The sequence below is a fragment of the Anopheles gambiae genome, chromosome 2, assembly GCF_943734735.2.
Source record: "Anopheles gambiae chromosome 2, idAnoGambNW_F1_1, whole genome shotgun sequence".
Taxonomy (NCBI): Eukaryota; Metazoa; Arthropoda; class Insecta; order Diptera; family Culicidae; genus Anopheles; species Anopheles gambiae.
The window spans coordinates 86,946,386-86,969,012 of record NC_064601.1 but is presented as its reverse complement, the minus strand read 5'-3'; the positions used below and the strand labels follow the sequence as shown (position 1 = coordinate 86,969,012).

At 49.2% G+C, this 22,627-nt stretch overlaps 3 protein-coding genes across 5 annotated transcripts; all 3 read left to right on the top strand.

Moving 5' to 3' along the window:
• The first annotated feature begins 38 nt into the window (after positions 1-38).
• On the top strand, positions 39-6,620 carry LOC1276323 (uncharacterized). The gene is made up of 6 exons (XM_315654.4): positions 39-162; positions 248-420; positions 504-1,380; positions 1,460-1,710; positions 2,495-4,943; positions 6,512-6,620. Exons 1-6 carry the CDS (start codon positions 123-125, stop codon positions 6,580-6,582), a joined length of 3,861 nt encoding a protein of 1,286 aa, XP_315654.4. The 5' UTR covers positions 39-122; the 3' UTR covers positions 6,583-6,620.
• Positions 6,621-8,223: 1,603 nt separating this feature from the next.
• On the top strand, positions 8,224-17,149 carry LOC1276320 (uncharacterized). Of its 3 annotated transcripts, none has more exons than XM_061648505.1 (5): positions 8,224-8,759; positions 9,209-9,443; positions 12,339-14,076; positions 14,150-14,262; positions 14,505-14,965. In XM_061648505.1, exons 2-5 carry the CDS (start codon positions 9,215-9,217, stop codon positions 14,555-14,557), a joined length of 2,133 nt encoding a protein of 710 aa, XP_061504489.1. In that variant the 5' UTR covers positions 8,224-8,759; positions 9,209-9,214; the 3' UTR covers positions 14,558-14,965. The 3 variants fall into 3 exon arrangements, with proteins under 3 accessions (XP_061504489.1, XP_061504488.1, XP_315651.5); XM_061648504.1 differs by lacking the exon at positions 14,505-14,965 and adding an exon at positions 15,463-17,149 and having other exon boundaries at positions 8,225-8,759; XM_315651.5 differs by lacking the exons at positions 8,224-8,759; positions 9,209-9,443; positions 14,505-14,965 and adding exons at positions 11,026-11,521; positions 15,463-17,149.
• A 30-nt stretch (positions 17,150-17,179) lies between these two features.
• LOC1276319 (probable chitinase 2) lies at positions 17,180-22,557 on the top strand. The gene is made up of 4 exons (XM_315650.5): positions 17,180-18,432; positions 20,952-21,116; positions 21,198-21,393; positions 21,463-22,557. Exons 1-4 carry the CDS (start codon positions 18,327-18,329, stop codon positions 22,451-22,453), a joined length of 1,458 nt encoding a protein of 485 aa, XP_315650.5. The 5' UTR covers positions 17,180-18,326; the 3' UTR covers positions 22,454-22,557.
• Positions 22,558-22,627: the final 70 nt, after the last annotated feature.

The following is a 22,627-nucleotide window of genomic DNA, read 5'->3' as shown; positions in this document are numbered from 1 at the left end:
TTGCCGTTTGGAGCCTACTGACCGTTGGTGCGCAGTCTTCTCCCGTCAGTGTTGGATTTGCGCTTGAATTGCGTACTCCGTGTGAAACCTGCGCATAGCCACGTCGTCGTCAGTGCGTCACCATGCGCGTGAAGTTCACCATCAACGGGAAGCTGTACCAGGGTACGAAAAGCGAAATTCGGTTGTTTTTATGCTCAAAAGTGATGTTTCGTGCCTTTCCTTTCCCTTTTCCCCTTGTCGTGGTCAGTTACCCCGGACGAGCTGCCGATCGATGCGTCGCTGAATCGCTTCATACGCACCAAGGCACACCTGGCGGGCACCAAGTTTATGTGTCTCGAGGGTGGCTGTGGTGTGTGCATCGTGAACGTGGTCGACACGCATCCGGTTACCAAGCAACGCATCACCTTCTCAGTGAACTCGGTCAGTGGTGCTTCAATTCTTCAGTCGGCATTCTAGTTCGGTGTGTGTTTGTGCTAGTTCTGATTGGTTTCCGTTTCTTTTAGTGTCTGTTTTCGGTGTTCTCCTGCCATGGCATGGACATTCTTACGGTGGAAGGCATTGGGTCGAAGGCGACCGGATACCATCCGGTACAGGAGCGATTGGCACAGTTCAACGGCACACAGTGCGGGTACTGTTCGCCCGGCATGGTGATGAGCATGTACAGCCTGCTGGAGGCGAACAATGGCAGCGTCACGATGGAAGATGTGGAGAAGGCACTGGCAGGGAACATCTGTCGCTGTACCGGCTATCGACCGATTCTGGATGCGTTCAAGTCATTCGCGGTCGATGCACCGCCCGAGGATAGGCTAGCTCGACGGGCTATGGGCATCACCTGTGCCTCAGACATCGAAGATCTGCCCCGGGCGAGCTGTGTCGGTTGTGAGCGGGAATGTTCAGCCAAGGGTTGCTCCGATGAGACGATTGAGCTGCAGTTCATGCATCAAGATCGTCGGTGGTTTCGAGTGCGCACAGTGGACGAGATATTTGACATTCTGCGAGAGGAGGACGTGAGCCCTGGGACGTACATGCTGGTGGCGGGCAACACGGGTCACGGTGTGTACCGGAGAGCCGCAGACTTGCGAGTGTTCATCGATGTGCGCCACGTGGAGGAGCTGCGCAACTACTGGATCGGAAGTTCGGTGATCGTCGGTGCGAATGTGACGCTCAGTGAGCTGATTGAGATATTGCGAGAGGCGGCCAAAGCCGATCGGCGCTTTACGTACTGTGGCGAGCTGGCACGTCATGTGGAAGAGGTCGCACATCCCGCAGTGCGGCACGTCGGGACGATCGCCGGGAATCTAACGCTCAAACATCGCCATCCCGAGTTTCCATCCGATCTGTTCGTTTTGTTCGAAGCTATCGGTGTCGAGATGACAATTGGTAAGCCAGGATTGGAGAAAACAATCATATAACTCCTTTTTCACTGTGTTCACTTTTTTGCTACACCTTTTCTTTGCAGCTTCCCCCAGCGGTGCGATGGAAAAGCTGCTGCTCGGCCAGTTTCTCAGCTATAACATGCACAGACGGGTGCTGCTGAACATAACGCTTCCCCCGCTCGACTCGGACCGGTGCGTGTTTCGCTCGTACAAGGTAGCGGCAAGGGCGCAGAACGCGAGCGCCCATGTCAACGCCGCCTTTCTGTTGCGCCTGTGCGCACGCAAAATTAACGTCGAGCAAGCGTGTCTTTGCTTCGGCGGCATCGGACCGAAGGTGGGTACGGTTTTGCTGGTGTTGTTTGATGCCATTCGCGCCTGTTGTAGTAAGTGAAAGGAATCGTAAAAGAAGCTCTGGTAACAGATTGAACCGAGAACGATTTGTTTTATTCATTCGGTTTTGGTTGATAGATCACGCGATGAACATTATGTCTTATTTTACCAAATTTGATGTATTTTCCAAATACTTGGGAAGGTTTGGTATGCTTTGCGGTGAGTTATGCACAACGTTGCACATGAGGTGTGATGTTCCACTGCTTCTTGATGTAGAAAATCTTTATCTGAACTGCTCAATTAGGATTAGAGGTATGATCATTCGTCGATCACACACATTTACTTTGCTTGAGGCCGTTGAGACTTTATATCTACCATGCACCAATGTTTTCAGAAAATCAGAAAATATTGTATAACTTGTGATAAGAAGTTTCAGCTAAGGAACTAACGTTATGAACATCGATTGCCATTTTCCGGATTACCGGAGCGATTGATCTTAGAGAGATGTGAAGTCTCTATAAGGAGAACCTTATCTACCTCAACCTTATGTGTATCTGTAAACACATTAACATTAGGGAAAAGATCAATTTGTTGCTATGGAGTATCCGCGACTGTTGCATTATGGCATCATTTAATCACCGTGCTGTGTAAGATGTGTCTATGATCTTGTATTCGGAGATCCAACTAAGAACAAAGCGAATATAGATATAAGTAAAATTCGTCTTCTCCAAGGTCGTATATTACAAGTCTCATTGTAGCCCTTGATCTCTTTATCTTCTTCGCCACAGTTTTCTCGCGCAACCCGCACGGAACAGTACCTCGCGGGCAAGAACCCGTTCAACAATGTGATGTTGCAGGAAACGCTTGCCGTACTGAACGCCGAGCTAGCCGGTGGACAAACGGAACCAGCCGCAGATGCATCATACCGTCGCCAGGTAGCAGTCGGTTTACTGTACCGTTTCGTCCTTCATATTGCACCACGTGATCGTCGCGTAGCCAACCCGATAGTCCGCTCGGGTGGATCGAAAATACAGCGTCCCATTTCCAGCGGCGCTCAGTCCTTCGATACGTATCCCTCAAACTGGCCGCTTACGCAAGCACTGCCCAAGCTGGAAGCCTTCCACCAGACGGCCGGTGAAGCGATCTACGTCAACGATCTTCCAAGTCGTCCGGACGAGTTGCACGCCGCCTTCGTACTGGCAAACGTAGTGCATCGAAAGATTACTGCCATTGATCCATCGCCCGCTTTCGCAATGCCGGGTGTTGTGGCGTTCTATTCCGCCAAAGATATCCCTGGGAAGAATAATTTCGCCTCACTTGTTGGAGGTTTCAACACGACTTACCCATTTCGGGATGTGCCCGAGGAGATCCTGTGCAGTGGTAAAGTGCTATACCATGGTCAGCCGGTTGGTATTGTGGTGGCTGAGTCGTTCGAATGTGCTACGGAGGCAGCAACGATGGTGAAGATGACTTACGGAGAGTCCAATGATGAGCCGATACTTCCCACGGTGGATGATGTGCTCGCCCATGGCACTTCAGGCCATCGTATCCTGACGCTTGAACCGGACGTAGTGGGTCGATCGTACAACCGGGCGGGCAGTACTGTCAACACCGTGAAGGTTACGGGCAAGTGTCACTTTCGTAGTCAAGCACACTTCACGCTAGAGCCTCAGACTTGTCTTTGCATCCCATCGGAGGATGGGACCGGGATGGATGTGTATAGTGCTACCCAATCGAGCCATATGGTTCAGAACGCGATCGCAAAGTCACTCAACTGGCGCCAGTGTAACGTTCGCGTTATTGTACGCCCTGTAGGTGGATCGTTTGGTGCGAAACTATCCCGCGGAGCATGGGTCGCCAGTGCGTGTGCCCTGGGCGCCTATCTTACCCGACGTCCGGTTCGGATGGTATTACCGTTCGAGACTACGATGAAGGCAATCGGTAAACGTAACGGAGGTCAGTGCCAGTATGAGGTAGATGTAAGGCCTACCGATGGACGCATCGTTCGGCTTTCCAACACCTACTACGAAGACGAAGGTGTGTCCCAGTACGAAGCGATGGCGTTTGTATTCCGCGGTGCATTCCGCAACTGCTACAGTGATGACAGCTGGCGACAACTGTTACGTGGTACACTTTCTGACTCACCTAGCACCACCTGGTTACGATCACCCGGTACAGCCGAGGCGATCTCAACCATCGAAACGATCATGGAGCATGTGGCGTTCGTTACTGGGCTCGATCCTCTCACAGTTCGGCTTGCCAACATGGAACCAGGCAGCAGTATGGCCACCTTACTGCCAGCATTCTATGAGCAGGTGGACTTCAAGGAGCGTAAAGCAGCTGTCGATCGTTTCAACGAGACGAATCGTTGGAAAAAGCGAGGAATTGCGATCGTTCCTTTGGCTCATCCAATTAGCTATTACGGAGGTATGAATGCTTGGGTATCAATCTACCACGTGGATGGAAGTGTGGCTGTTACGATCGGAGCACCAGAGATAGGGCAGGGCATAAACACAAAGGTTGCACAGGTGGTGGCACATACGCTCGGTATTCCTTTGGCACTAATTACGGTGAAGCCACATACCTCTGTTGGCAGCCCGAACGCATTCGTTGAAGGCAGTAGTATCAGTACGGATCTAGTGGCGTACTCGGCCCGGCGTGCCTGTGAAACTCTGCTCGAACGCATTCGTCCCGTGCGGGAAGATAATCGGACCGCTCCGTGGGAAGCGATCGTACAGATGTGCTACCAGCGACGGATAGATCTGACCGCTTCTTACAACACCAAACAGACGGATCTACGTGGATACACCGTGTGGGCACTGTGTGCAGTCGAGCTAGAGGCGGACGTACTTACCGGGCAGGTACAGCTGCAGCGTGTGGACATTCTGGAGGATACGGGCGAGAGCATGAACCCTCTATTGGACATTGGACAGATTGAGGGAGCTTTTGTGATGGCGGTCGGGTTTCATCTGCTGGAGGAGCTGCGGTACGATCGGAGTACGGGAGAGCTTAGCAACTACCGCACATGGAACTACAAGCCGCCGAGTGCGCGTGACATTCCGGTAGATATGCGCGTTCGGTTGCTGCAGAAGAGTTCGAACCCAGCGGGTGTACTTCGGTCGAAGACAACGGGAGAACCGGCGTACAATCTGGCAGTTGCTGTGCAGTTCGCTCTGCGGTATGCCCTGGCTTCTGCACGGCGCGATGCTGGATTGCCGATTGAATGGCTAGAGCTCGGTAAGTGATAATGGTTACGATTAGTGTTGGGAAAAAGAGCACAATTAGGTGTGCTGTGCGCACACGCACGCACATCTCAGTGTGCGGTGCACATTTCGCACTGTGCGCGCTCTACGCACTGTGCGCGCACCCCGCACTGTGCGCGCACTCTGCACTGTGCGCGCACTCCGCACATTTCGCACAGTGCGAGCACACTTCGCACGGTGCGCGCACTTTTCGCACACTCCGCACAGTGCGAGCACAGTCCGGACTTTTCGCACACTTCGCACAGTGCGAGCACACTCCGCACTTTTCGCACACTTCGCACAGTGCAAGCTTCACTTGCTTCACTTTGCACTGTGCGAGCACACTTCGTACCATGGTGGTACGTACACAAAGACCACGACCACACGACCAATGTCAGCTTTTTCTCTTAGAGTTCATTTACTCAGCCATCGGGTTCGTCTAACAGTGGATGAACTTGGCGGACACCTGACCTCTTCGAATCCCGATCGAAAACCCGTTACACAAACACAAGGATACAACACACCCAGACAAAAATTTAAAGGCCCCGAAACACAATATCAACACAGCGGTCCATAGCCGAAGAAATTATCAGGAAAAATCGGCTGACATCAAGCACGCGTTTCTTGAAAACAACTATGAACTGTGAAGGTCGTAGGTAAACGACGCTCCAGTGGGTTGAGGTTTCTCTTGAATTTGGCTGAGATGAAACGTGTCTGTGCTTGTACTCGGAGCCACCGCTTTGCGATTGTGCAATAAAACAGACAGCTGGTTTCACGGGAAAACTGTTATTCGCGTCGCAGGCTTGCGATAGCAGCGCATGTTTTGATGCAAAAATTACAATTTTCACTCGGAGCCCTAGTCAAATTTTGTGATTAACTGAAGAGAAGACATGGGACAGGGCAAAAGGGGAGGGGGGGGGGGGGTGATGGGCATGTGTGTGGTATGAATGTGTGCAAGCGATTTATGGATCTTTGATTCGCCCCGACTTGAACTCGTAGCACCAACGGATCGGAGTCGCTAATGCTAACTGATGCTGATGCTTAAAGGCGGTTTGTCAAAATATGCTCAGTACCATACCACCTGACTTCCTGTAACATGGTACGAAGTGTGCTCGCACCGATTCGCACGAAATTTGCGAAACATGCTTGCACTGTGCGAAGTGTGCGAAAAGTGTGGAATGTGCTCGCACTGTGCGAAGTGTGCGAAAAGTCCGGACTGTTCTTGCACTGTGTGTAAAGTGCGCGCACTGTGCGGAGTGTGCTCGCACAGTATGAAGTGTGCTCATACTGTGCGAAAAGTGCGCGCACTGTGCGGAGTGTGCGAAAAGTGCCCGCACTGTGCGAAGTGTGCGAAAAGTGCGGATTGTGCTCGCACTGTGCGAAAAGTGCGAAGTGCGCGCACTGTGCGAAGTGTGCTCGCACAGTACAAAGTGTGCTGTGCAGTGCGCACAATGAGGTGTGCTGTGCGCACAGTGCGCACACGCGCACAATGCCCAACACTAGTTACGATCTGCATTATGTCCAGGAAGTTCTCAGCTTAACTATTCCATTTTTACATTCCAGCTACATCCTGTACACCGGAAAAAATACTTGCCATGACAGGGACCACTATTGATCAGTTTGTGCTGCATTGAGGCAACACTTTTAGTAGTTAGTACGATATAAACATATTGTTAGTGTTGTGGAGACGGACAGCGTCGCGCAACATTGTGGCTCTGGGTTGTTCGCAGAGTGCGACAGCCCTGGACGTCACCCGAGCTGTCCGTCGAGGGCGACCGTGTGACGGAGCGAAAGGGCCGCGCCATCGCGGCTAGGGCACGACGGCCGTTCACCCGGGGCATTCGGTTCTCGGGTGATCAACGAGTGCGGTAACCGTTACGCGGCTGCGCCGAGGTTTTTACGTTTCAACAAGTATTTAATGTGTTAGGAATAAAGTTTGCATGTTTTGTTTGTAACCTTTTAATTGTGCTTAGTTCAGTGGTTTATTCAAATAAGTGAACGGACATCCGAACACAACAGTTAGTCAACTGTTCACGTGGAATCTTGGAAAAAATTTCTAGATGTTAGATTGTTGAATGTAAGAATATATAGTAGTTAACAAGCTGATCAGTAGTTAACAAGGCTGAACACATTCAATTAATAATAAGCTATAAAATATAAAAAGATAAGTCTATTCCGTAATTCCTAGGTCACTATTCAATGCAATATAATAAAGCTCCAAACAGGTACATGAATGCATCCTGACTCCATACTTATCTTATAACTGACCCCGAACCAATGACGACTATTGAAATTGTCCTCAACCTATGCCGGTCCTGGAACAGTGCTGGAGATCCTGAACCGATATTTGACCCTAAACTTGTAGTGTAATTGGAACTAAACTTAAAGTCATACCAGTACCTACAATTGATCTCGAACCCATGTCAATCCGGGAACTGATTCTGTTCGTGCCGGAACATACTGGAACTGATCGTGAACCCAGTGAGTTCCTAGAAGCGATCCTAGACCCATATCGGTATTGTAATTGATCATGAATCCACACCGATTCTAGAGCTGATCCTGAACTAAGATGAGTCTAGGAATTGTTCTGGAAGCCAGTTCAGTATAAGTTCTGACGTTTATGGGTCCAGCAATAGATCTCGATTACATATCAGCTCCAGAACTGATTCAAGCAAATACTGTTCCTAAAACCTTTACTGAACCCACCTGACCATGTTACTGATATGAAATCCGATGGGTCCGATATGAATACCGACCCTGAAACTGTTCATGAATATATAGCAATACTGGATGCAATCGGGTCGTAACACTACAATCGATAATGGTCATGGAACTGATACCGTACCAAAACAATCTAGAAACTGATCCCGAATCATTAACTGTCCTAGAACTGAACCTGAACTTATACAAGTTCTGGAATTCATCCTAACGCCACATCGCTCCTGTAATTGAAGCCACATCCCAAACCCTTATCGATAAAAAAAATGGTTCTGTTTCATATTCCATTCTAAAAACTGAACCTGGAACTGTCTTAATGCACGAATTGCTAACCTGTTCCAGTTCCGGAACCGGTACAGTAAAAAGTATTCTCGACAACAGCTGTTTAAAAAATATAGATGAGATATGTTCCCATCTAAGTGTTCAAAAAGAGGCAAAATTAATGCACTCTCCAGAATTGAATTTATAAAACGAATAATAATTTTAAAAAACATCTTCACGATTTCATTGGCGGCATCCCACTGTGCCGCAGCAACAACACAAATCAGCTGACAAGCGAACTGTCAAACGGCGAACGTCATGCCAGGCAGTGCGAGTACGGAACGGTGCTGTTGTTTGGCTACATTTTATGGGTTTCGTAGGTGTTAATTTTCGTTTCTTGTTGTTTTTTCGGTTTAATTTGTTCGCGTGTTTTGCCGAACGCGAAGGTGTAAATTTTATTGCAGCCCGTCGTGAGCCGTGAGTTATATTGAGGTGGAAAAGTTTCGTGCCTATTGGAGGACGCTTTTGCGGGCCCGAACCATCGAAAAGCTGTTCCGTGGTGTCAACGCACACCTACACGGGGAGGGGGGCCTAGGGAGCGTTCCAAGGCAATGGTAGCAGCATCATTTGCGGAAGTAATCTAGCAAACAGCAAACAGTGTGGTTTTGTTCTTTTTGCGGGATCATCAACTCCTCGATCATCCAGCAGCTGGAGCCTGTGCGTTCATCACAACCAATCTTCATCGACACCATTTGTTGGGGCTAGTGTTCCAAATCCGTCCCACGCACCAGTGCGTACATGAAGCAGAGGCAACCCGTCAAACCGTAAAGAGGTAAGATATTTATCTCCACTTTTCCCCTTCACCCACGCAACGCAACAAGAAACTGCTGACTCATCGCGGAACCTCGCGCAAGAGCAAGATACGGTCAGTGTACCTGGGGCCCAAGGATATCTAAGGCCGTGGCGAATCTGGAGCCATCTCCTACCTGTATACGGTGTCCGGTACCGCTGCATATCGATTGAGATTTATGGAATATCAGTGCGATGCTAACACGTATGATGTCTCACCCTTTCGGAAGGTCACACATCACGTACAACACATGCCCTTACTAATGTTGTGTCCCGCTCCGATCGGCTCGAGGTGTTTCTATCGTGTTTTCCCCCCTGTAGCTGATCTGAGTGTTTCTGTGTGTGTATTTAGAGGGGGAACCAACTCGGTCCACTATTCATTGTGTGAACTTTTCTCCACACCCGTTTCTCGTAACCTTGGCAACCGCGCAGTTAGCGATGGACCGTCATAACGAACAGCAACAACAACACCGGCAGCATCTCCGTTCGGAGCAGCAGCAGCAACAACAATGCGATCTGGCGGAACAGCAGCTGCTGGTGGGAGAAGAGGGCGTACTTGCAGCTGAAACAGAACACCAAGCACCGTTCGTCCAGTGCGGGGCAGCGGAAGCCAGCGTGGAACTGGCCGGTGCAGAATGTTCCGGCTCGGCTCGCGGACCCGCTAACGGTTTGTCCTTGCCAAGAAGCACCTGAATGTATTAGCTGTATACACTTGTGCCAAAGGAAACAACATTACATACGGCTGACTCGAGTGTAATGTTGCTCTTCCTTCTACTCCTCTCTATCGCGATCTCTTTTTCCTTCTCTGATTTGTTGTTTTTTATTTGTTACCTTCAAACGTTTCGTTTAAATTATAATTTCCCATTTTCTTCTCTTCTCTTCCAACGCTTCCAAAATGTAGTAAATATTTACCATCGCACACAACACACCCACACACACACACACGCTGCATGTGAAACGAGGTGAGCAAACGCGCTACCCCGTCCGGCACGTTGCCTTTTCTGGTTTGCGGCTGCTTGAAATGAAAATCCACCCAATATTGTTGTCGTTCCACACTGGCGCCCCTCGTCAAAACTACGCACCCCGCACATGGCGTGCGGCATGAGAAAAAGCACATGCAAGTGCGACCCCACATAACCACCACCTTCCCAACCGGGGTAGAATAGGATGAACAATATTTTTCCTTTACCCCATACCTCTGAAACCTGTCCCTGCGCTTGACCGCGTGCGAATTGGTCCCGGGTGGCCCGCAGCCGTTCAGCGCAGAAATGTGTTGACAATGAGTCAAACAAACTCAGTACATAGGAGCAAAACAGCTCATCAACAACAACTCTGCCCGGCATTGACGCGGCTCTGCAACCTGAGATGGGCAGCGTACGGCCTGCTGACCGCGTGTGAAGCGATGGAAGTGATAGAGAGGAAGCTGCGGACAGGAACACAACAGTCCTCCGAGCACATTGTGCAGGCTCGTGTTTCTGTGCACTTTTACTATTATCAGTTACGGCAGGTCTGGCTTCCCGTCTCCTCTCCCGCCGGTACGAATGATCTTTAAAGTAGCAAATCGCGAATCGCGACCGACACAAACACACACACCCACAAAAGACTGTTTAAGTTGCGATGTAATCTTTTAGAAATATTTGTACACATTCCTGTATGATTAATTTGTCGTATGCCCTCTGTATGGTCCAGTCTCCTCCAGTGACACGCTGTCTGATCGTGCTTAGTATTCGTTCTTTCTTTGCTGTAATCCGCCGGGTATAATTTACACGATTCATTGAACTTTTAAGTTTCCAAATATGCATGCGTCTTCACTTCGGTTAATTACACCCAAAACTGTGCTAAAACAAACCGATGATTCAAAGCACGTGTTGTTTAATTATTCCGGTTATTCACGGTTTTAAAGCAAACACGTCCGATACGGGAGAATTTTTATTGCCTTTCTCTTCCTCCCCCACGTTCCTCCGCTTTAGGATGCAATTTTCAAAATTTCCTCTATCATATTTGTTCGCCCTTCCTCGCAAACACACCCTGCCAGATAAATACGAGTGCACCTTTCCGTATCACTGATCGCGACCGGCGCGACATTTGTTGACAGAACTGCCCGAACTGAAACAGTGCCCTCGACTACCTTGTTACACATACCCACCACCCCCTTTTACCTTTTACCCTTCCGTTGGGCTTCCGTGTGCAGTGTACGTACGCATGAACTGGCTCTATAAATGGTCCTGATAAGCTAGAAAAGGCAGGGGGTGGTGGATCTCGGACCGGTAGAAGCATATCCCCCTGCCTTTCTCTCTCTCTCTTTCCCTTCAAATGCCATAAAAACCCACTAACCCGCGACACGGACGGAGGATGCGGTCCGAATACGTTGATCCATGCGCAAACATGTTGTTTGCCTCCTTTGCTCAAGGCGCCCAACACACCAACACACAGCAGCAGCAGCAGTGTGGTGCGTGATCACGGCCAACCCCAACACGGCGCGATCGGATTGTCCGGTGGCAGTACGTGTTTGGCACCGTTTGCGATCAGATCGTTGCGCTGCATTTGCGCGAAACGTTCCTTGCGTGTGAATTTCGTAGCGTGGAAGGCGAAGTGTGTTTGTGTGTGGCACAACCATGTTTGAAGTTATATTTTTGGAAAGAATGGAAATTGAGCATCTGTTGCGATACCTGGACACGAACAGGGAAGGCAAAAATGGGGAGGAACGAACGTCGCAGTTGCATCGAATCCGATCCCGACACATAAGTGAGTTGGAGCTAAAAGGGGTTTTAACAAATCGTTACGAAAATGTGTTTCAAATTGCGTGTACACATAAAGAGACTGGTTGAAATCCATTGCACTATGGATATGTGCATGTATATTATGGACATTTATTCTAAGTGATCCGGAGTGGTATAATATTGACATTAAGCCAGTGGAAACTTATCGGAAGCGGAAACAGTTATAATACGCAGTTTTGTCCAAAAACCACGTTTAACAGTCGTTATGAAGCGTCGTAGCTGTTGGTAGCTGTTAGGATAAAACGATGAGTTGTGTTGATTGTTTTTAGTTCTTTAATTTATTACTAAAGATGTTGAACCTATTTCATAGCTTGAAAATGAAATAAACAGCTCCATTTTATACATCCTTTCTTTGCAAAAACAGAACCTCTTTGTGTGTTCCATTTGTAGCCTTCAACTCCTCGATCTCTGTCACGCAGCATGAAGAGAACACTCCTACTGTTTCCGTACCTATATTTGTTCTTATTTAATTTATCCTTTTTTAACTACGTTTAAGTACGAAATGTAGAGAAAAAAAGTTACTCTATAATGGCACTAATTGTTTTCACTCTTTAGCTCATCATTACGATCGGTTTCACCTTTCTTTGCACCTGTATGCCCTCCTCCTCTTTTAGCTTCTCTGTACACTCCGTTTTTGTGCGTGTGTTTGTCGATGTTTCAGCCTCACTTTTTCCACCGATTGCACGGTTAATTTTCTTCTGTACAACTCAATATGAAATGTGTCAAACGGCACTGTTCAAAACACCCTTACTAATCGTTACTTTCTTCCCGCTTGTTTCCAGTTCGATCCCGGGTACGCTACTGGCTGAACGATATCGTCGATGAAATGCGAAAGAAAAGCCCGGCCTCGGTACAGAAATGGGTCGATTCGATACAGATACCGTCCGGTGCCGGTGCGGGTGAGCAATCGACCGGTTCCGATGCACAGATCACCACAGGACAGGACAATGATCCGTCGGCGTACGTGTCCAACTACACCCGGTCCGATCAGCTAGCGGCGGGAACGGCGCCACAAACAGAAGGACACGATCGGCCTGACCGCGGCTGGACGGGTGCCACCGAAACCAGTGAACCGCTCGAAACGGACAGCGAAGAAGAGCGGCAAGTATTCGCGTACGAGCATCAGCAGCAGCACAGCGACCAACCGGACCGCGTACTTATCGATAGCGACCTGAACAAGCACAGCAGTACAAGCAGCACCACTAACCATGGCCTTCCTTCGGAGCCACCGATCAGTTCTCTTGCCACCAGCACACCGAAAGCGGTCAAGCCGGACGAGGGTGCGAAACAGATGCCAGTAAGCGAAGGAGCAGCACCGTCCGGGCTGTCGATTCGGAACTTTTTGTCGAAAAAATCGCTGCTCGGAAAGTTCAATCGATCCGGATCGAATCTCGAGCAGAGTCCGCCGACGACGACGACGACAGCAGGGGAAGGTGTGGCTGAGATGGGAAATCCGGAACATGTCGAGCATGGCCGGCACAGTACGGAGAAGGGAGAAGTCACAGCCGCGCCTTCACCCTTCGTGGTGGGAAAGAGCAAAATAAACGAGTTCTATGACAAGCTGAACATGAACAAAGCCAAGTACGGTTTGATGAAGGCGAAAAATCTGGACATTCGCAACATGCTGAGCGGCGGTAGTCGGGAAAGCGCCGACGCTCGAAAGGCCCACGAAGCACAGCCCGTCCAGTCGGGTGCGGATGAGCCAAACCCCGTTGAGAGTGGCTTCGAGGGTGAGCTGGAACCGCCGGCGAGTGAATCGGAGCACGAGCGATCCGTATCGCCGCAGCATCACGAACCGCTGGAGGTCAGCGTCGTCGATGTGGATCCGACCGATCCGTACGAGTTTTCCTTCGACGAATCGTTCCCCAAGTCGGACGAGCTCATCCCGGGCATGATCAGCGAGGAGGACGAGGAGGAGAAGGAAAACATACTCGACGGTGCGCCCGTGCTGCCGGGCTACGGGTACGATGCGTACCTGAACCCGCCGAAGCCGAAGACGCACCGCATGGGCATTGGGCGGATCGGGCGCAGCTCGAGTGAGAATCCGCGCGCCACTGCCCGGCGCTACAATCTGATGGAGATTGGGCGCAGCTTCAGCGAGATGAACGACGACGACGATTCGTTCGCGATCAGCGAGTGCAACAACAGCTGCCCGAATCCGTCCTCGCTCAACACGAGCTCGAGTATTAACGAGCATGGAAGCGTCAGCAATCTCACCCGCTCCGTGCCGGTCAGCCCGATACCGCGCACGTCGAGCAAGCTCAGCATTCAGCAGGACCACCCGTCGCAACACCAGCTCCACCAGCAGCAGCAACAACCGCTGCACCAGCAGCAATCGTCCCCGAGGCGGCGCAGCACGATGCTGGTGAAGGACAGCTCGCTGCAGTCCGACTCGAGCCGATGCTCCAGCGTGGAGAGTTTGCTGAACGCGCGCAAACCGGACCCGGAGAAGATACTGCTCAATCTGGGCTTTGGACCGGCACCGCACAGTACGGACGTATTGGCCAAAATACCCAAACGGTACGGATTGCCTTTTTGCGTGGCAGCTGTTTTGCCCACGGAACACTAACGGGTTTCATCTTATTGTTTGCAGGTTTTTAAAACCCTCCCAAGTGCGTGGCGTCGATACGGAAGCGTTCCTGCGCCAGCAGCAGCTGTCGATGCACATCCACGAGAACAGCGTGCTCGGCTATCGGGGGCTTGTAGGTAAGTTTGCCGGTCCGCCGGGACACAACTTCAAACGATTCATAACTGCGCGCCCACAACAAGCGCCGGTGCATGGTGACAGGGTGGTGTAGGGGTACAGTCAATGCTTTTTCACCCACCGTTACCGGTCATAGACAACAGGCAAAGGTGACTCACATGTGTAGAACTACATCTTTTCCTTCGATTTCGATTCTTTCTTCCATCCCCGTGCCGTGGTGTTGGTGTCGCGTACAACTATTTAGCCGATTACGAAAAGCTGCACATACTGCAGCGCTTTCAGTCGCGACCCATGTAAAAAAATCCTGCTCACAAACTTCACTCCATGGTGGTGGTGGTAATGGTGGAGGGATATGCCACCCGTAAGCATACGTATTCATCCTCATCATATAGCCAAGGGATCGTTGCTGCGGTGTCCATCATCCATCCAGGCGGGTTGTTACAATCGTACTTTCGTGTGTCCATCTCGTCGTCTCGCTCACTGCACAACTGTGCGCACAATCATCACAACAGGCACATCCACACTTACCTGTCCCGTCCTGTCTCTCTAACGCTAGTCTAGTCTATTAGCACCTACTTAATGTACACTACACGACATGTTGTGCATACGATTAACAACGGACGAAAAGGGGGCGCAGTAGTTCATTGCGTGGAGGATACGAAAATAAGGTGGCTAGCAACAAGGAGTTACAGTGTCAAACTTGTGGTAAACAACCATTTCCACTATAGTGTGTGTTTATTATGTCTGCTTGTTTTCGAATGTTCTTTGTGCTGCTGTTCGTGTTGTTCATTTCGGGTGCATTTGTTTTTATTTGTTCTTAGTTGATTAACTGCATGATTTACACTTTTTCAATTTAATAAACATTTCACATTTATAGTACAATAGCTAACATGTAACATACATTAAGCTTTGCCGTTTTTTGTTCTTTATTAGATTTTAATGTAGAAACGATACGTTCATAATGTAGCAAGGTTTGCCTGTTAATAATGTTTGATGTTTATAATATTTATAATACACACTTTCGAATATCTATACATACTTACCATTATTTTGGTGTACTTCGTTTCGCCTGAGTTTCGTGTTTCGCAACATTATGATTTTTAAATATTGCATTTGTGTGTTGATTGATTTGATTGGTAAACACACCAAAAGCAAACTTGAACATTTCTTTAACCGATCACGCCCTTTCCCGCCCCCGACAGGTAATCCACACATTCCACCGTCGATGATAGTGGCCAAAATTATGGAACGGTTTCAGGAGAATGACTCAAAGACTCGTCTGACGGCGGCGGGCGTGCCGCTGCTGCAGCCCGACAGCCGCAACTCGTCCGGCCCACCGTCACCGGTACCGATGTCACGGCATGCCTCTCTAGCGACGGCCGATGGTCGTTTGAAGTACTAACTCTAACCACCCCTCCAATGGGAGGCGCCAACGCCGCCGCCGCCGCCGTACACGCCGAACAGCGAGACACAGCGGACGACGTCCTCCTCAAAGTGATACTTTTTTATCGTACTACCGGATACCGCTCAGCATATCGCTGCTCATACAATCAAAACACAACACCGTTTAGGAGAATTACCATTTTTACCAACCTTTCGAAAAACCGCCACAAATTACGTGCGATGCAGATGAGATTTTAAACAGTTAGCGTTAGACAGCGAATCCCGACAGATAAGGGCAAGGCGACCTTTTACCACTCCTTACTCTGAGCATCTATTTTAACAAATGCATCGACCATGTTTGTGAACCTTTTGTGCACTCTTTGCGGAACTGCTATACTTAGTCAAAATGGAACGCGTACTATTGTACCGCTTTAAACAAAAAATCGACTTTCTCCAAACGAGCTTTTATGAGATTGTAGACTTTGTATATCTTCGATATTCCCTGTTTCTCTATATTTTTCTATCGATCAGCATTATTTATATCAAACTCAAACAATACACACACACAGCAAAGGTTGAGTTGGGGGAGTTTTAGCTACAAGCGAAGAGTTTTTAAAAAGTCTGTGAAAAGAGACATTTAAACTAATTGACAAGCGAACTGTAGAGAGAGACTGTAAAACAGACGAGAAAACCGATACGGCGTCGCACGCATTCCTTTTCGTGGAAAAGTTTGTTTTCTTTCGTACCCTGCAGCCCTAGGCGCACACTCACAGCTTTAGAGACTCCTTTATATAGGCCTTGCTGTGAAGCGGAATCAGTGTTGTGTAGCATTATTTACCCCCCGTAGGATGTAAAGTAGGTTCGGTGTAAGATGAAATGGTGTAAGATATTAGTAGGAAATCCACTGATTTGTTAGCAAATGCGAGATAGAGAAAAAAATGTAAAAGGCACAAGCTATCGGTGGCTAAAATAAGAACAGTTTCGTAAGTGATTGCACCAAGGCGAGACGAAATGAATAGCAGGGAAAAAAAGGAGTTGAAATTAATAGATAAAAAGCAGGAATCTTGCGGGATAAGATAGCACCTCAGTCTAGAAGTAGTATCTTTTATCTAAATTAAAGAAAACAAATCATTAAAAAAATCTCTCTCACTCTCTCTTTATAAATGCATATCTATCATATCAGTGATGCGTGCTCTCCCGTGTTGTTGCACAGGTGTCGGAAGCATGTAGTGAGATCGTTCCAGATTGAAACTTAATAGCAATAGTTTTATTGTACTTCGTTTCACATACAACCGTTTCGAAGCTGGGGAGCAAAAGTTATAGTATTTCTTCATAAACTACTACTTTTATAAAGTTACACATTTTACGGCTAGGAAGGGGATCTATTTCGCGCGAGGGCTCTATTGCGGTCATTTATCTAGCGTTAGAATCTCCTATCACGCGACACTGGGAAACTAAAAGCACTTGTTAGAAATGAATAAACGTTGTAACGTAAAAGCTCTTGAACGGTATTGTAATGTAAAGATATTAAATTTTACCACAAATCAATGGATTTGTAGCCAAATATGCGAAAGAAATGATCTTCGATCTTCGGTCTTCCACAGAAGACAAGACAATAGTTTCTCCATTATTCTCCATATAATGAACATACAAACATGATTTTTACCTACATTTATTCATTCGATCTAATACAGCCATAAACTTAAAAGAACTTCTAACCTCTTCTAATGTTTAGCAAAGGAGAATAGATACCCGCTACGAATTGGGTCACGGAACATAATGTAAGCCTCGTGCGTACGATATTTCCCTCAAAAAATGAGCACCAAAAAGCACACTCCATTGAAAGAGAGCATTACCACAGCAACATGCCCCGAACAAGACAGGCTCTCTCAGACCCGTACACGCAGCGCACAAGACAGAGAGCCACAAATCGACCACCAATCGACATTGCTAGTGGTGATGGTGGTAGTGGTGCATCGGTGCACTGGTATTGGTGGCCGCAGCAACCGCACGCAAGAAGTGGCCCACACAAGCGGGGAAAAGGTTAGCTTCACTTCTGTCCGCACCGTGGAAGCCAACGGTTCTCGCGCAACTGCCGTGACGGTCGGTCCGCACTACACATTCGCGTCCATCACAAAGCGATCACCTTCCATCCCCTTCCCTTTGCCAACATTCGACCAACATTCGAAAGCGCGTTCGTTGCTTGGTGCGCGTTGATGTCGTGGCGACTTCTTTGCGCGAACGCTCCCTCGTATATTCCCTTCACTTGAGCGCGTGAGGGAAGTGTGTGACATTTAAGAGAAGGTTTTTTTTCCTTCTTTCACAAAACGATCGGTGCACACAAAGCGCACAGATACGCATCGGTTGCCCCGTAGACGGTGGTGAAAAAAAATCGTTTAAAATTGTGCATTTTGTGTTGTTTACGCTTATCTTTACGCTGGAGCGCCGCGCACACGCCAAAGGAAGTGAGTGATAGTGATCTATTTAGGCGGGACGTTAGGGAGAGCAGAAACACGAAAAAAAACCATCGAAAACAAGAAACAAACCCCGTCGAACAAGTGTTGCGCGATATAATACCGCCAAAGTGCGAGAAGCAAGAACTGATAAGGAAACAAGGGGAAGAGCAAGATCGCTTCCCAGAGACTTGGTGTGCTCGAGACAGAAGCCAGCAGACAACATAATTATGCTGCTGCCGACGGTGAATCGATTGCCGAGGATTGGCTGTTGCCTAACGCTGGTCGCTCTGTTGGTGCTGCTGCTACACGCCCGTTCTGGGAGCGGTGCCGTCGGTATGTATATCTCTCCATTTGGGCCTAGCCCAACCGAGCAAAGTTGCTCGCGATCATAGAAAGTAAGAGCTTGAAAGGCCACATGTCAGCAGCAGCTAGACACTGGTGGCCCCTCAGATGGTTCATCTTCCTCCCTTCCCGTGGGATGTGACCAGTATGCTTGCCCCATAGGACGTAGAACAAGTTCCACCGATCGTTCTACCATCCGCGTCTCATTTCTCTAGCGCGTTGATGGGATGGATTGCCATCTCACATGCGCGCATACACCTCAGATTGCACCTGAGGTGGTTTGGCCTTGGAGCAGTTCGTTGAAACGATCGCTAAGCCCCGGAGTCCATTCCACGCTCGACTTCCTGATCGCGTCCAATTACGCGTGCAGGATCTAGAATGCTCGCTCTGTAGGAAAGTAGCAATCAAACTCAAGCAAAGCGCGTAAAAGCATAAAAGATTGCGAATAAATGTATGATTTACATGCGGGTGCATGGGATCAGGATGGGACGGAATATTAATCGTCATTAGCATCAGCTTGAGCCTTCTTCGGATCTATTCCTACAGAAGAAGAACCAGCCCAAGAACCTGTTTGTTTCACGTTAGACAAATTCCGAACGCTATTACTAATCGTTCGCTTCTAGGTATTGGCCTCTCATACTTCCTCATTGCTGGTTTCCTCAAACGCAACCGCAATTCTTAACCCATTCTTGGGTAGTTGTTGGTGGTTTGGATTAGTTTTTGTCTTCGTTTTGTTGCTCCCGTAAAAGGGGCACACCGCCAATAGCATGACTCATGCAGCCGCGATCGTGGGTCGCTCTGCATTCACTAGCTGTGTAAAGTGCGCCAATTAATCCTCACACATACCCAACCTCTTCTCTCCACCATTTTTACGGTGTGAAAGTTTCCCCGCTTTTTTCACAAAATGACGGTAGAACGTATCATGAGCAATTTCCGACACCGCACACGTAGCGTCGTTGTTGTAGGTCACCGATCATCCAATGAACGTTAAGACTCTTAGGTTTCGTAGCGGAGTGGAATATTTGTATGTTTTTCGGCTGTCAGACGGTTCCTTTCCGCGATCTTGTAAGGTGTTAATTTAAATGCTGATCGCAGCCGATCGTAGAATTCGAAACTTCTAAACTCACCCATTAACACTTGCTCAAACATTTGAAACATTCAGTTTTATTGTATACAGTGGAAAGTAGTCAACAATTCTCAAGAAATTTAGCTTTTCCACCGAATTTTGTGGATGCAACCACAGGGGCCCAGCATTTGGGGACCGGAAGATGAACCACGCGTATTGTCAAACGCCCAAAGTGCGTTAAACACGAACACGATAATGAACGGTGTGGTATTTGTTTTTTTTTTCTTTTCTTTCCTCATCTGCCGTTTTGTAAACAAACATTACACTCCCGCGCCCCAATTTAAGGGGTGCGGGCCTCCTTTTGACTGGCCTGGTGTTTGAGGAAGACCCCCCCCCCCCCCAACCGTGTGATGAATGTACCGACTCAATGTACGCGAACCGGTAGGGCGTTTCTGTATCAGGTTTCCCGGAAGAGCAAGCCGAACAAGCGAACGCATTATTCAACTCCCTGCTTAGCAGAGGTACCATTATGGAAGATATGAGTTACTTCTTGAAGTTACTATTACGAGGTAGGACCCAGTGGCCTATTCCATAGACGTACCTACTCTAACAAGACTGGACGTTGTTGAAGGAAGAGTCAAGGAAGTCTATTTTTCTGGACAGTATTATCACGCCTAGATCATTACGTCAAATCAGGAAAACATCGAAATAGAAGTACCTATTCCTAGAAACATGATATCGAAAGGTTCTTCTAGGATCTTTAGTTTAAATAATATAAAGAAGAAGAATCACATATTCCTAGCAACAGATTAACAACAAGTTCCTCAAGGATCTGTAGTTTAAGTCTTCCCCTAACGACATTAGCCAACACAGACTTCGAGGATCGAAACTGGAATTTGGAATTATTGAATTCGGTAGCCATTTTAATCACTATCACTAGTATCTTTACATAAACCCCTCTCTAGATATGCCACTTTCACCTTCGGCAAGCCCAATAGTGTGCCATTACTTTACCGAATAGCTTCCGAATGAATTCCTTCCTTTAGGTCATTTGCCCTGTAGCTCAAGATTCCTCGTAGCATTAATGCGCCACAAAGAAAAACCATCAAATCGATGGCCCTACCGAAGGGCGCTATCAAGGATTGAGTCGAGTCATGTAATGCTATGCCGGTAATGAACACAAACAAACACACACACACACACCCACAACACCATACATATCCGATACAAGCCACCAAGCTAGACGGTCCGATGGTTGCCGCGCAAACCAGTTATCCAACCATGACGCCATGGCCGTGGGGGTTTTCAGTGGTCGCATGCTTGCTTGCAAATACTGCGCACAAACTACACCTTCTTGCCCACTTCCCGGTTTTGAGGCGTGACAATTTCCTGGCCCTTGTTGTGGCGGTACCACTTATCCAACCTCTCGCTATGCTTTTCACAGTGACGGACCACGATCGGGTGGTGACGTGCTACATCTCCACCTGGGCCGTTTACCGCACCGGTAGCGCGTCCTACCCGCTCGACGCCTTCGATCCCACCCTCTGTACGCATGCCATCTACGCGTTTGCCGGGCTGGATGAGGAGAAGAATGCCATCAAATCGCTGGGTAAGTTTGCAAAAGGCTTCGAGTGTTCCCTAATCTAACTAATGCTTCTTACGTATTGCTTACGTTGCTTCGTCCCAACAGATGCCTGGCAGGACCTGAAAGACAACTACGGCAAGGGTGGCTACGAGAAGCTGACCGGCATGCGGGCCGCAAATCCCCATCTGAAGGTGCTGCTCGCCATCGGTGGCTGGAACGAAGGCTCGGAGAAGTACTCCAACCTGGCGGCGAACCCGGAACGGCGCCAAGCGTTCGTGAAGAATGCACTCGACTTTGTCAAGTAAGACCCAGTAGCTAACGGCCAACCTTTCGCAATCTCACTCACCTTCTTCCTTGGCTCCCTTTACAGACAGTACGGGTTCGATGGACTTGACCTGGACTGGGAGTATCCGACGCAGCGCGGCGGCAAACCGGCCGATCGGGAAAACTTTGTCGCGCTCGTTCGCGAACTGAGCCAGCTGTTCCACAAGCACAACCTGCTGCTAACGTCCGCGTTCGGTGCGGGCAAGGACACGATCGATTCGGCGTACGACGTGAAGGCGCTCTCGAAGTACCTGGACTTTCTGCACATCATGTGCTACGACTACAAGGGCAGCTGGGACGGACGGATCGGGCCGAACGCACCACTAACCAGCCGCGACTTCCTGAACGTGGAGTACTCGATCGAGCATCTGCTCGAGCTGGGCGCACCGGCCAGCAAGCTCGTGCTGGGGCTCCCGTTCTACGGCCGCACCTTCGTCAGCCCGATGGCGAAGGCCCGGTTGGGCGACACGTCCGACAAGGTCGGGTTTGCCGGGCCCTCCACCAAAGAGAACGGGTTCATGGGCTACAACGAGGTGTGCGAGGAGCTGAAGCGCAACCTGGACGACTGGACGCTCGAGTGGGACGCGGCCGCCTCCGAGATGGTGGCGATCAAGTCGAACGGCACTGCCTCGCAGGTGGTCGTGTACGATAGTACGCGCTCGATCGCAAACAAGGTACGATTTGCTGTGCGGCAAAAGCTCGCCGGCCTGATGGTGTGGTCGGTCGATACGGACGACTTCAATGGGCTGTGCGCACCGGAAGCGGACACGTACAAAGACTTTGGCGGAGCGGGGCTGACGATACCGCCGCCTGTTAGTGGCAAGTACCCGCTGCTGAAGACGATCAGCAACGCCGTGCTGGTGGCGACCGACGAGCAGACGCAGGAGAACGTCATCCCGAACGGGCCGGAGGAGGTGCCGTCGGCTGGCGGTACGTCGACTGGACCGTCTGGAGCCGCATCGGTTGCCGGGGCCAGTTGGCTGCTGTCGGTGGTGCTCCTCGTTGCCACCGTGACCGTCACTGTGCGAACGCTGTAAAGTAGTGCGTAGGCAGTAGCGCGTAATCAAAATTCTGTAAGTTTACCTGTGTTAATGAAACTCCCAATCGAAATGTTGCCAAAACATTATTTCGCCTTACCAAACTCGGCTCCTGTTCGGCCTGTTCTTTCATAGATGACAATTTTCAACAGGAATATTAAACACGTGTTGCGG